This window comes from Balaenoptera musculus, chromosome 8 (assembly GCF_009873245.2).
Source record: "Balaenoptera musculus isolate JJ_BM4_2016_0621 chromosome 8, mBalMus1.pri.v3, whole genome shotgun sequence".
Taxonomy (NCBI): domain Eukaryota; kingdom Metazoa; phylum Chordata; class Mammalia; order Artiodactyla; family Balaenopteridae; genus Balaenoptera; species Balaenoptera musculus.
The window spans coordinates 104,620,069-104,633,189 of record NC_045792.1 but is presented as its reverse complement, the minus strand read 5'-3'; the positions used below and the strand labels follow the sequence as shown (position 1 = coordinate 104,633,189).

The window sequence follows — 13,121 nt, the reverse complement described above, 5'->3', positions numbered from 1 at the left end:
CCTGGTCGGAGAAGTAAGATCCCACATGCCGCAGGGCAACTAAGTCCGCGTGCCGCAACTACTGAGCCTGTGCACTCTAGAGCCCACGCGCCACAACTAGAGAGAAGCCCGCGCTCCGCAATGAAAAGCCTGAGCGCTGCAACGAAGATCCCGCATGCCACAACTAAGACCTGATGCAGCCAAATAAATAAATTAAAAAAAAGAAAAAAAGGAAGGGGAAGAAGAAACATTTGAGTTGAGCCTGGAGGAATAAATAGAATTTCAACAAGATTCAACAGAGAGAATTCCGAGCAGAAGCAACAGCATAAGAGAAGATATGGAGAGGCAGTACACCAAAAAAGTTAAGAAAATGGTGGTCAAGGAGGGGAGAGAGAGAATAAAAAGATGCCCCTGAAATATTAAGAATACTGTTCAATTTGTAAGAAACTAACAAACACCTACCATATATACCTGGCTTGGTGGATATACCAAGTAGTGTTAGGACCTGGTCCCCTGCCTCAAGGAGTTTATAGTCTAGTTAGAGATAAGACATAATAGGCAAGAGGACAAGAATATGGCCATAATGAAGCAGATATGGCAGAATACACATAAAAAGATAACTGATAATGTAAGACAACGGATTGAACCTACTCTTCATTATTTGGAAGAAAAGGCAAACACTAAATCAAAACTGTCTTGAAATACCACTTCACACCCACTAGGATGGCCACAATTTAAATTTTTTGAAAAAGGGAAAATAACAAGGGCTGGCAAGGGTGCAGAGAAATCAGACTGTGCCGGCAGGAATGTACAATGGTGCAGGTGCTATGGGAACACTTTGGTAGCTCCTCCATAAATTACGCAGAGAATGACCACATGATCCAGCAATTCTACTCCTAGGTATATATCCAAAGGAATCAAATGCAAGTGTTCCAACAAAAACTTACATATGAATGTTCTTAGCTGCTCTAAATCACAACAGCAAAAAGGTGGAAATAACCCAAATGTCCATCAACAGATGAATCGATTAACAAAGTGTGGTGGGACCGCCCTGGTGGCGCAGTGTTCAAGACTCTGTGCTCCCAATGCAGGGGGCCTGGGTTTGATCCCTGGTCAGGGAACTAGATCCCACATGCATGCCACAACTAAGGAGCCTGCATGCTGCAACTAAGACCTGGTGCAACCAAATAAATAAATGAAAAACTAAGGAATTAAAAACAAAACCAAAAACAACGTGTGGTATACCCATACAATGAATGGATTATTCAACCATAAAAAGGAATGAAGTACTGTTATACGCTACAACATAGATAAACCTAAAAAACATTATGCTAAGTGAAAGAAGCCATACACAAAAGGCTGCATATTTTATCATTCCATTTACATGAAATATCCAAAATAGGCAAATCTACAGAGACAGAAAGTAGATTAGTGGTTGCCAGGGCCTGAGGGAAGGAGAGAACAGGGAATGACTACTTAATGGGTATGGAGTTTCTGTTAGGGGTGATGAAAAAGTTCTGGAAGTAGGTATTAGTGATGGTTGCACACTGTGAATATACTTAATGCCACTGAGTTGGATACTTTAAAATTATTACAATGATAAATTTTAGGTTATTTGTGTTTTACCATAATTTAAAAAAAAATTAAAAGTGAATGCTTTCCTTTAGAAATGTAGATAAGGCAAACACAGTTCCACTCTGCCAATGCTACCAGAGCACTCAGATAAAATAATGACAGTCATAGTAATAGCTAACTTTTACTGAGCACATACTATGTGCCAGACACTGTTCTTCACATTTAAGTAACTTGCTCAAGGTTACACAGGTAGTAATTAGTGGAGCTGGGATTTGAAACCAGCCAGTTTTGTTTGAGTCCACACTTTAAAATCAATATATCCCATTATATAAAGTTTACACAATAGAACACATGTACTATCTTTTGGGGACATGAACTGACACTGGAGATGTAACATTCTACTTTAGGTAGAAAAGAAGAATGGATCAGCCAAAGTACATTTAGTAATAATGGGTTATTGTAATCACCAATATGTTGTTCACTGCATTTTAACAATCATCATTTGAAATTTCTGGTAAGTCTGTCAGTTTAAATATAATCACTGCTTTATTTTAAATCACAACAAAGATATCTGAGACCATCCACAGGTCTATTTGGAAAATATAAGGTTAGGAAGGGCTCTAAAGACCATTATTAGCAGAAAACATATTGAGGACATGAGAAAGTGATAAGTGAGAAGGAATGCAAAAGAAGGCTAGTGAGTGAATCAGTCCTTATAGCTGTATAGCTCAGAAATTTGGATACTGTAAGTCTATGACAGGATCTAGAAGTCTATATTTTTAACAAGTATCACAGATGCTGCAGGTCATCTGTGGACCACAAACCCCTAAGAATGCCTGACCAATAGAGAAAAGCTGTGGTGGTCCATTAACTTGTGGATCCAAGGAATTACTTCCTGGAGGTCCATTAGGAAAAAAAAGTCAAGCGATGGACCGATAAGAACTCAAGTACTAGGTTTTCTGAGGCCCCCTGAGAACCCTGCCTTGTGAAGAGTAGGAAAGCATTTTAATTACTAAACAGATTTACTGAGTATCTACTATACTCCAGAGACTGTGCTAAGTAATAGGAAATACATAGTGACAGGCAGATAGCTGGAATCTAACATAGAAACAGGTAGGGGAGTGAAAAATACAGGGAATTAGAGAAACTTCCTCTACCTAGGACATTTATCTCTTGGATAAACGGAAGTTATCCAGCTGTCTAAAAAGAGCCCTCAAGTGGCCAAGAGACAGTACTGCAATACTTAATTTCAAAGGGAGAGACTGCACTGGAGCTTCAGCATAGAGGACAAAACATAATAGAAGTTGTAGTGTTAGGCGGAAAGCATCTGAAAACTTCTTTTGTTTCATGTCCTGCCAGAAACATTTCTAAAATATTTTAATCCACTTTACTGCCTTATCATGTATAGGAGAATAACCATCTCTGAATTCCTAAGGATCCTGGCACGTCTCAGGGCCGCACTGAACACCAATGATCTGCAAAAAATTGACCAAACCCTTACTGACCCCAGGAAGTTTTCTTCTTTAATTAGACTGTTCTAATTTGCTTTTTCTCTCTAAACTTTCAATATAATGAAATACAAATCTGGGACTTCCCTGGTGGTCCGGTGGTTAAGAATCTGCCTTCCAATGCAGGGGATGAGGGTTCGATCCCTGGTCGGGGAACTAGGATCCCACATGCCATGGGGCAACTAAGCCTGCACACTGCAACTACAGAGCCCACGTGCCACAGCTAGAGAAGCCCGCACACCGCAACGAAGACCCAGTGCAGCCAAAAAAAAAAAAAAAGAAGAAAGAAAAGAAATACAATTCTGATTAAGACTCAAGTTAACCAATCACTGATGAAGAGAAATTTTAATGAATCTACTTCTCAGCTTACAAAGTTTCAAACCTTAGCCAAGTTACCAAATGTAGCATTGGTGAAAATTTCCTGGAAATTTCTCCATGGCTTTTAGGGAAAGGAAGAGAATTATAAATGAAGTTTCATTCTTGGCTCAGAGATATAAAATTTCACTTTTGAAATTTTGCCCTGGAAGGTAGGCTCTTCATGGAGAGAAGGAAGGATGCACAATGATAAAAATAGTAGGTAGGAAAGAAGCAGATGTTCAGATGTTGTATGTCTAATGAGTAGTACTAAATGAAGCAACTTCTATAACTGCCTTTGAGAAAATCCTCAGTTGCTAAACAGTAGTTTCTAATCAAGAAACTATTTCAAGTAGTATATACTTCAATCAAATATATAGTTCAATGTTCCTAAGCCTTAAATCTCAGTAAGAGATTTAAGACTCAGTTGTAAATCTTAGATCTTTGCCTCAAAGACACTCAAAGGCCTCAAGTTTAATACTTACCCACACACATTTTGACATCATTCACAGTGAAGTCTGGATCTGGCATCCTATGAAACAAACACTAGTAAGTATAATGGGAAGCACAACTACTCTAGTCAGGTGAGTTTTTTTCTTAAAGAACTAAGAACTCCCCAGTCAAGACATATCAATCTTCATATTGAGGATTAAAATATATTTTAAATATAAATGTATATATATGTACATATATACATAAGAAAAAAGAATATATGAGAAAAGGTTAACAGGGATTATCTCAGGGTGGTAGATTTTAGGAAATTTAAATTTATTTTCTTTATAGCTCATCTATATTTTCTCACTTACCTATAACAACACACTTCTAGATATTTTCAATGATCTATGCCTTGGATTATCAATACTGCATTGTCTATAGCCCTGGGTGTAACGTGGCCATTTTGCAACCACATCCAATCAAACAGCAAACACTTACTTTATTCCAAGTCCATCGGAGTTCTTGAAAATCAGAGGGTCTCTTAAGCCACCCCGCTGGATATACTCTACATTAAAATCTGTCACCATAGGAAAACAATTGTTAGAAAGGCAAAAGGTTTAGCTGGAAAAAGACAAAAGGACCATAAAAAGGATCCTAAGTAATAAAGTAGAGATGGTATTTGCTATTTCTGTGTATACAGTTTTGCTGTTAGATAATACATGCTTGTTATGAAGAAGCATCTCCTAAGGTATAGGGAGAGCACACTGAGAAGCAGGGCTCAAGGGGTTTGCTAAATCTTTACTTCCACAGTAATTCAGAATTTAACCAACAGGGGATCGTACTATTGAGTCATCTCATAAATCCTAAGCAGAAATCATCACCCTGTCACTTAATAGCCTAAATATGTAACTCTGTCCACTACAATACATACCATGACATCCTTGTCAGTTTGCCAAGGAACAAAGCTGCATGATACACGTGGAGCTCAGTTTTGGTGGGGCAGGTACATGCATAAAAGGATTTTTATTATACTATTCTTAATTAAACCCAAACCAAGGGATGGGAGAAGAAGGAAGAGGCCTTTAGGGGAAAATTCCAACATTCTTGCCCTAATAAACGCTTGCTTTTTCCAATATAGCAGAGAATGACTCACAGGGTGGGAGGACTGGGGTGGGGCGTGTGTGCATGAGTGGCATTGAGTAGTAAGAGAAAATACAGATAAATAGCATCACAGCATCAACAGGCAGTATTCTGGCTGCAGAGATGCTGAGCCCACAGCTTCCAGAGTCTACAACTTCCTACATCAAGGGGCTGCAGGTCTAAACCCAAATGATACTGACCTTTTCCTTCCATAAAAGTAACAAAATTTGCATTATATTTGTTGGTGTGGAGTTTCTCTTCCAAGTCAAAAGTTCTTTTTCCTTCAATTTCATCATCTGAAATGCCATCATCTTCATAGCGTCGTCGCATGGTACCACGCTGGGGAGAGAGGGACATAAGGATGAAATCACGTACTTTTTCATGCCTTTCAGTTGCTATGTTAAGCATCAATTTTCCTTGCCTTATAGATCTTTTTCTCAACTAAAGTTGAGCTAATATTCTCAGAATGTACAAAATTTTAAATGAGTCACTAGGCTTCCTACTTGTAAATTTTACCACTGCTAACTCTTTGAGCCTAGAGATATAAATTTACAACGAAAATATGACCAAATCGGGCCTACTAAACATTTTATTTGTCTATCATTGCTTAAACTGTCTTCATAGACATTACAGGCCAGGATACAAAACATAATTTTTTCATGGGGAAGGCTCTTTCTAGATTAGCTTTCTAAAACAACCTTCAAGAATAGACTAAAACATTTGAATTAATGAAACAGAAACTCTTTTACAGCAGATAAAGAAAGTTAATCTAAACAATAGTATTCCAAACAGCAGACCATCAATACTTAGCATTAAGGATAATGTCTTGCCAAAGAAAGATATACAAATGGCCAAAAAGCACATGAAAAATGCTCGGGATCATTAGTCATTAGGGGAAATACAAATTAACACCACAACGATACACCACTTCACACCCACTAGGATGGCTATTATCAAAAAGGTAGACGATAACAAGTGTTGGAGGCCATGTGGAGAAACAGGAACCCTTAAACAGTGCTGATGTGAATGTAAAATGTTGCAGCCATTTTGGAAAACAGTTTCGCAGTTCCTCAAAAAGTTAAACACAGAGTAAGTTATCATATGACCCAGCAATTTTAATCTTAGGTATATATCCAAAAGAATTAAAAACACACGTCCATACAAAAACTTGTACACAGATGTTCATAGCAGAACATTATTTATAATAGCCAAAAGGCAGCAACAACCCAAATGTCAATCAATTGATGAATGGATTAACAAAATGTGGTATATTTACACAATGGAATAGTATCTGGCCATAAAAAAGAATGAAGTACTGATATGTGCTACAATATGGAAGAATCTTAAAAACATGCTAAGTGAAAGATGCCAAACACAAAAGACCACAATCACATTTTTATTTTTTTATTTTTTTACTGTACGAACGCCCTTTATTGTTTGCAACAGGAAGTGGAAGAGAGAGGATACGACAGATCCGGCTCCTGGGGCAGCTCCAGACTCGGTCACCACCCTCAAAAAGTCATAATTTTATTTACATGAAATGTCCAGAAGAGGCAAATCCACAGAGATAGAAAGTAGATTAATGTTTGCAATGGGCTGGGGAGAGGGAGAGATAGAAAGTAACTGTTAACAGTATGGGTTTCTTTTGGGAGCAATTAAAAATGTTCTAGAATTAGATAGTGGTGATGTTTGCACAACTCTGTGAATATACTAAAAACTACTGAGTTGTACACTTTAAACAGGTGAATTTTATGGTATGTGAATAATCTTGTAAGCTTTTTTTTTTTTTTTTTAAAGATAACACGTTGCTTATGCTGCAAATTTACCTTTTGGTATATTTTACTTTAGCCAGTGTTAAAATTTGTCGAAGTTTCTTGAATACATACACGTAGGACAATTCACGTGGGAGGCAATGAATGGTAAAGTAGCCCTACTCCAGTATGTGCTAAGAACAACCAAACCTGGAATTTAAAGTTATTGATGATCTAGAACTGATTACATGGCACCTGAATTTATATAAACACATAAGAAAATGAGACACTATAGAAAGGTCTCTTAGGGAATGGGATCAGGGAAAGGGCAGAAATAAGTCATAAGAAATAAAAACTACAGGAAATAAAATTGACTGTTACACACCAGAGGAGAGCAAGATTCAATTTACCAGTTTTAGGTAGAAACACTGATAGATACCTGATATCTTTTCCATATTTGGCAAAAAACCAAATAACACTCTTGGGCTTCCCTGGTGGCACAGTGCTTAAGAATCCGCCTGCCAATGCAGGGGACACGGTTCAAGCCCTGGTCCGGGAAGATCCCACATGCCGCGGAGTAACTAAGCCCGTGCGCCACAACTACCGAGCCTGCGCTTTAGAGCCCGCGCACCACAACTACTGAAGCCTGCACACCTAGAGCCCGTGCTCCACAACAAGAGAAGCCACTGCAATGAGAAGCCTGCGCACTGCAACGAAGAATAGCCCCCGCTCGGGGCAACTAGAGAAAGCCCACGTGCAGCAACGAAGACCCAACAGCCAAAAAGAATAAATAAATTAAATAAATATTTAAAAAAAAAAACCACAAAAAACTTTATAACACTCTTACCTAGCACTTTGTTGCCATAAATCACAGCTCAAAGGCCAAAAGACCTAATTTTAGTAGACCTCTCACTCTAAAAATGCCATCACTGCTCAAAATATTTTTAGTTACCTTTATATTTGAAAGAGGGAGTGGTATTTTCACTGACAATTTCTTAAATGGGTTTGTTTTTTAGAAGACACCACCCCGTTCTCTTCCTCACCTTATTTCATATATGTGTGTTTGAAGAGAACTCCAAAAGATGAGTTCCAAGTATGTCAAAAAGCAGGAACAATACCATCAGAATAAATGTAGTTTCCCACAATAATCACTTTTAGAAAGCATTCATTTGTGCCCAGAAATAAACCCACACATACATGGTCAATTAATTTATGACAAAGGAGGCAAGAATATACAACGGGTAAAGGATAGTCTCTTCAACAAATGGTGCTGGGAAAACTGGACAGCTACATGCAAAAGAATGAAACTGGAGCACTATCTTATACCATATATAAAAATTAACTCAAAATGGGTTAAAGACTTAAATGTAAGACCTGAAACCATAAAACTCCTAGAAGAAAACATAGGCAATAAGCTCCTTGACATTGGTCTTAGCAATTTTTTTTTGGATCTGACTCCAAAGGCAAGGGAAAACAAAAACAAAAATAAACAAATGAGGCTACATCAAACTAAAAAGCTTCTGCACAGCAAAGGAAACTACCACCAAAATAAAAAGGAAACCTACTGAATGGGAGAAGCTACTTGCAAATCATTTATCTGAAAAAGGGTTAACATCCAACATATATAAAGAACTCATACAACTCAATAACAAACAAACAAACAAACAAACTGATTAAAAAATGGGCAGAGGATGTGAATAAACATTTTTCCAAAAAAGACACACAGGTGGCCAAGAGGCACATGAAAAGATGCTCAATAACACTAATCATCAGGGAAATGCAAACCAAAACCACAGTAAGGTATCATCTTACACCTGTCAGAATGGCTATTATCAAAAAGATAACAGGGACTTCCCTGGCCGGCCAGTGGTTAAGACTCCATGCTTCCACTGCAGGAGGTGTGGGTTTGATCCCTGGTTGCGGAACTAAGATCCCTCATGCTACACAGCATGGCAAAAAAAAAAAAAAAAAAATTGGGACTTCCCTGGTGGTGCAGCGGTTAAGAATCCGCCTGCCAATGCAGGGGACACAGGTTTGAGCCCTGGTCCGGGAAGATCCCACATGCCGCAGAGCAACTAAGCCCGTGCGCCACAACTAGTGAGCCCGCGTACCACAACTACTGAAGCCTGAAGCCTGCGTGCCTAGAGCCCATGCTCCACAAGAGAAGCCAGTGCAATGAGAAGCCCGCGCACCGCAACGAAGAGTAGCCCCCAAAAGCCCACATGCAGCAATGAAGACCCAACGCAGCAATCAATCAATCAATCAATCAATCAAGCTACCATATCATCTAGCAATTCTACTACTGGGTATCTAACCGAAGAAAACGAAAATATGAATTTGAAAAGATATATGTGGGACTTCCCTGGTGGTCCAGTGGGTAAGACTCTGCGTTCGCAATGTAGGGGGCCTGGGTTCGATCCCTGGTCAGGGAACTAGATCCCGCATGCGTGCCGCAACTAAGAGTTCGCATGCCGCAACTAAGAAGCCCGCATACGCAACTAAGAGTCTGCATGACACCACTAAGAAGTCCACATGCTGCAACTAAATTTCCCACGTGCCGCAAGGAAGACCTGGTGCAGCCAAAAATAAATAATAAATAATTTTTAAAAAGAAAAGATATATGCATCCTTATGCTCACTGCAGCATTATTTATAATAGCCAAAATATGGAAGCAATCTAAGTGTCGATTTGACTGATGGATGAATGAATAAAGATGTGGTACATGTGTGTACACACACACACACACACACACACACACACACACACACACGATGGAATACTACTCAGCCATAAAAAGGAATGAAATCTTGCCATGTGCAGCAACATGAGGGTTGAGAGTATGACGCTAAGTGAAATAAATCAGGTGGAGAAAGACATACACTGCATGTATGTGGAATCTAAAAAACAAAACAAACAAAACAAAATCCAGAGTCATAAACAGAATAGATTGGTGGTTGCCAGAGGGGTGGGCGTGGTGTGAAACAGCTGAATGGGATTATGAAGTACAAACTTCCAGCTATAAAATAAACAAGTCATGGGGATGTAATGTACAGCATGGGGGAATATAGTCAATAATACTGTATTAGCTTTGTAAGGTGACAGATGGTAACAAACCATTGTGGTAACCATTTTGCAATGTATACAAATGTTGAATGTTGTACACCTGAAACTAATATAATATTGTATGTCAATTATACCTCAATTTAAAAGAGAAAAGAAAGCATTCTTTTGCATAAATTCTAATATGCACATCAAAAAAATCCCAGTCATATTTTCAAACTTTAACGTTTCCTAGGTCAACTATTACTCTTTTTCAGTCAAGGAATCATCATCTTGATTATCCCAACATTTCTAACATGGTAGCCAGAAGTTCTCTGTCTCTTCTTTCTTTTTACATGCTTTTATTCTTCCTATACTCAAGAAGAATTATTCTTCCATTTGTACTTTCAATATGGAAAGTGTAAGGATATAAGGAATACTCCTGCCCCAGCCAAGCTATGCCCATTTCTTAAGGACTACAGAAAAATTAAATTCTTGTTTTCTTTTTTTGATTGTTGCAATTGGTAGGTCAACAGTAATGTGAAATTATTTGTGTTGGTTTTAACACTGTCAAGGATAAGGGTTCCCCGCCTCCATTCTCCTATCTATATGTAAACCCTGGTGAAAGTAAACATCTGCGGCAAATCTCTAAGTGCTTAAAAAACATATTCAATCCTCAAAATAACCCTGGAAATCAGTAGTCAATGACACAATCTGCTACAGGTGAAACTCAAGGCAATGCCACTTTAACACTAAGGAAAGCAGCCACCAGTCTCCTCCGGCCTACCAACATTACCAAATAATTCTAAATGGTTTAACTAGCATGCTGTGCTTTTTTAAACTCTAGGTGCTTTTTGACAACCTAAAGGATGTTTTTGGCCTCCCATAGACACCAGCCCTTGCTGAACCCAGTGTCACAGTAAATAGCAGGCACAAACTGAACTATGAAATCCGTTCCAACCACATTTTCACTCAAAAGCAATTTGTACTTTCCAGGGTTAACAGTGAGTTTTACTTCTGAATAACCAATTATCATTTATTCTATTTAGATTACCAAACTATATAGCAAACTCATGTTTTCCAGAATTCAAATAATAAAAAGAATTTTAGGGGTTTCCCTGGTGGCGCAGTGGTTAAGAATCCGCCTGCCAATGCAGGGGACATGGGTTCGAGCCCTGGTCCGGGAGGATCCCACATGCCACAGAGCAACTAAGCCCGTGTGCCACAACTACTGAGCCTGCACTCTAGAGCCCATGAGCCACAACTACCGACCCTGCGTGCTGCAACTACTGAAGCCCACACGCCTAGAGCCCGTGCTCCGCAACAAGTGAAGCCACTGCAATGAGAGGCCCGCACACCGCAACGAAGAGTAGCCCCTGCTCACCGCAACTAGAGAAACCCCGCGCGCAGCAACAAAAACCCAACACAGCCAAAAAAAAAAAATTTTAAAACTGCCTTAAAAAAATATTTACCACTCCTGGTCAGGTGGTAATTAACTATATTAAATGGTAAAAACGGCCACATAAATGGAATATTTAGATTAACTCAAGTACTGACAGATAAGATGAAGGGCTACAGATACTATACTATACTATACTATACTATACTATACTATACTATACTATACTATACTATACTATACTATACTCTCCTAGATGGTTAGCTGTAGAAAAGACAATGGTGGGAATTCCTTGGCGGTCCAGTGGTTAGGACTCCACGCTTTCACTTCTGAGGGTTCGGGTTCAATCTCTGGTGGAGGAACTAAGATCCCACAAGCTGCAGCGTGGCCAAAAAAAAAAAAAGACAATGGTGCAAGAGTAGATGCAAACAGGTATCCACTATTACACAGAAACATCTGGCATTCTCTTTTCTAAACATGTGTAAATGGAAAGCAACCTTTAAAACTATAAACATTTTAAAAATTAAAAAAAATTTTAAAATGGTGCTGGGACAACTGGATATCCACATGTAAAAGAATGAAGCTGGACCTCTACCTCACACCTTATACAAAAAAACTAACTTAAAATGGATCAGACTTAAATGTAAAGGCTAAGACTATGCAGTTCTTAGAAGAAATCGTGGTGTAAATATTCATGACTGTGGATTAGGCAACAGTTTCTTAGATAAGACACCAAAAGTACAAGTAACAACAACAAAATAGATTAACTAGATTTCTTCAAAATTAAAACTTTTTGTGCTTCAAAAACACTATCAAGAAAGGTAAAAGGCAATTTATAAAATGAGAGAAAATATTTGCAAATTATATATCTCATAAGGGTCTAATATCTAGGATATATAAAGAACTCTTACAACTGAAAAATGAAAAGACAAAATATAAAATTAAAGTGGGCAAAGGTTTGAAAGAGTATTTTTCAAAGATATATAACTGGCCAATAAGCACATGAAACATCATTAGTCTTTAGCTCATCAGTCATTAAGGAAATGCAAATCAAAACCACAATGAGATACTACTTCACACCTACTAGGTAATAAGTGCTGGTGAGGATGTGAAAAAAGCAAAACCCTCATACACAGTTAGTGGAAATGGAGAACAGAACAACTCTTTTGGAAAACAGTCTGGCAGTTCCTCAAATTGGTTAGAGTTACCATATGACCCAGAAATTCCATTCCTAGGTATTTACCCAAGAGAATGAAAACATGCCACACAAAAACATGTACACCAACATTCATAGCACCATTATTCATTATAACCAGAGTAGATGGACACCCCGAGGGTCCATCAACTGACAAATGGCTAATATAGTATATATCCATACAATGGAATACAGTTGAGCAAAAAAAGGGAGTGAAGTACTGATAAATGCTACAAACACAGATGAACTTTGAAAAACACACTAAGTGAAAAAAGCCAATCACAAAGGACTACATATTTTATGATTACCTTTATCTGAAATGTACAGAATAGGCAAATCTATAAAGACAGAAAACACAGTAGTGGTTGCCAGGGGCTGGAAGGAAGAGAGATGGGGAATAACTGCTAATGTGTATTGGGTTTCTCTGGGGTAATGAAAATGTTCTAGAATTAGATACTGGTATGTTTTCACAACTTTGTGGATTTACTAAAAACTACTGAATTACGCACTTTAAAAGGGTGAATTGCCTAGCATATGAATTCTATCTCAATACAAAATAATGATGGGCAAGCTGTAAAAGAATAAAGGTAATACAACGTACATGTTTAAGTAAAGCAATGTATTTTTACGATATAAGAATAAAGTTTGATGTAGACCAATAGAAGACACATTGCCTGATATCATTTTTTTGAGAAAGCAAAATCTTTTTCTAAACAATTTCCAGACATTTCAGTTGATTTTATATG

At 38.2% G+C, this 13,121-nt stretch overlaps 1 protein-coding gene across 5 annotated transcripts in view; it reads right to left on the bottom strand.

Annotated features, from left to right (window-relative positions):
• Window positions 1-13,121, bottom strand: part of KDM2A (lysine demethylase 2A) — a 105,134-nt gene that overhangs the window by 38,454 nt on the left and 53,559 nt on the right. For all 5 annotated transcript variants that reach the window (XM_036859421.1, XM_036859426.1, XM_036859422.1 and 2 more), the window contains 3 exons: window positions 5,192-5,330; window positions 4,350-4,428; window positions 3,902-3,948 (listed from right to left, as the gene is read on the bottom strand). In XM_036859421.1, the coding sequence (XP_036715316.1) occupies window positions 3,902-3,948; window positions 4,350-4,428; window positions 5,192-5,330 (265 nt within the window). The remainder of the gene's footprint in view (window positions 1-3,901; window positions 3,949-4,349; window positions 4,429-5,191; window positions 5,331-13,121) is intronic.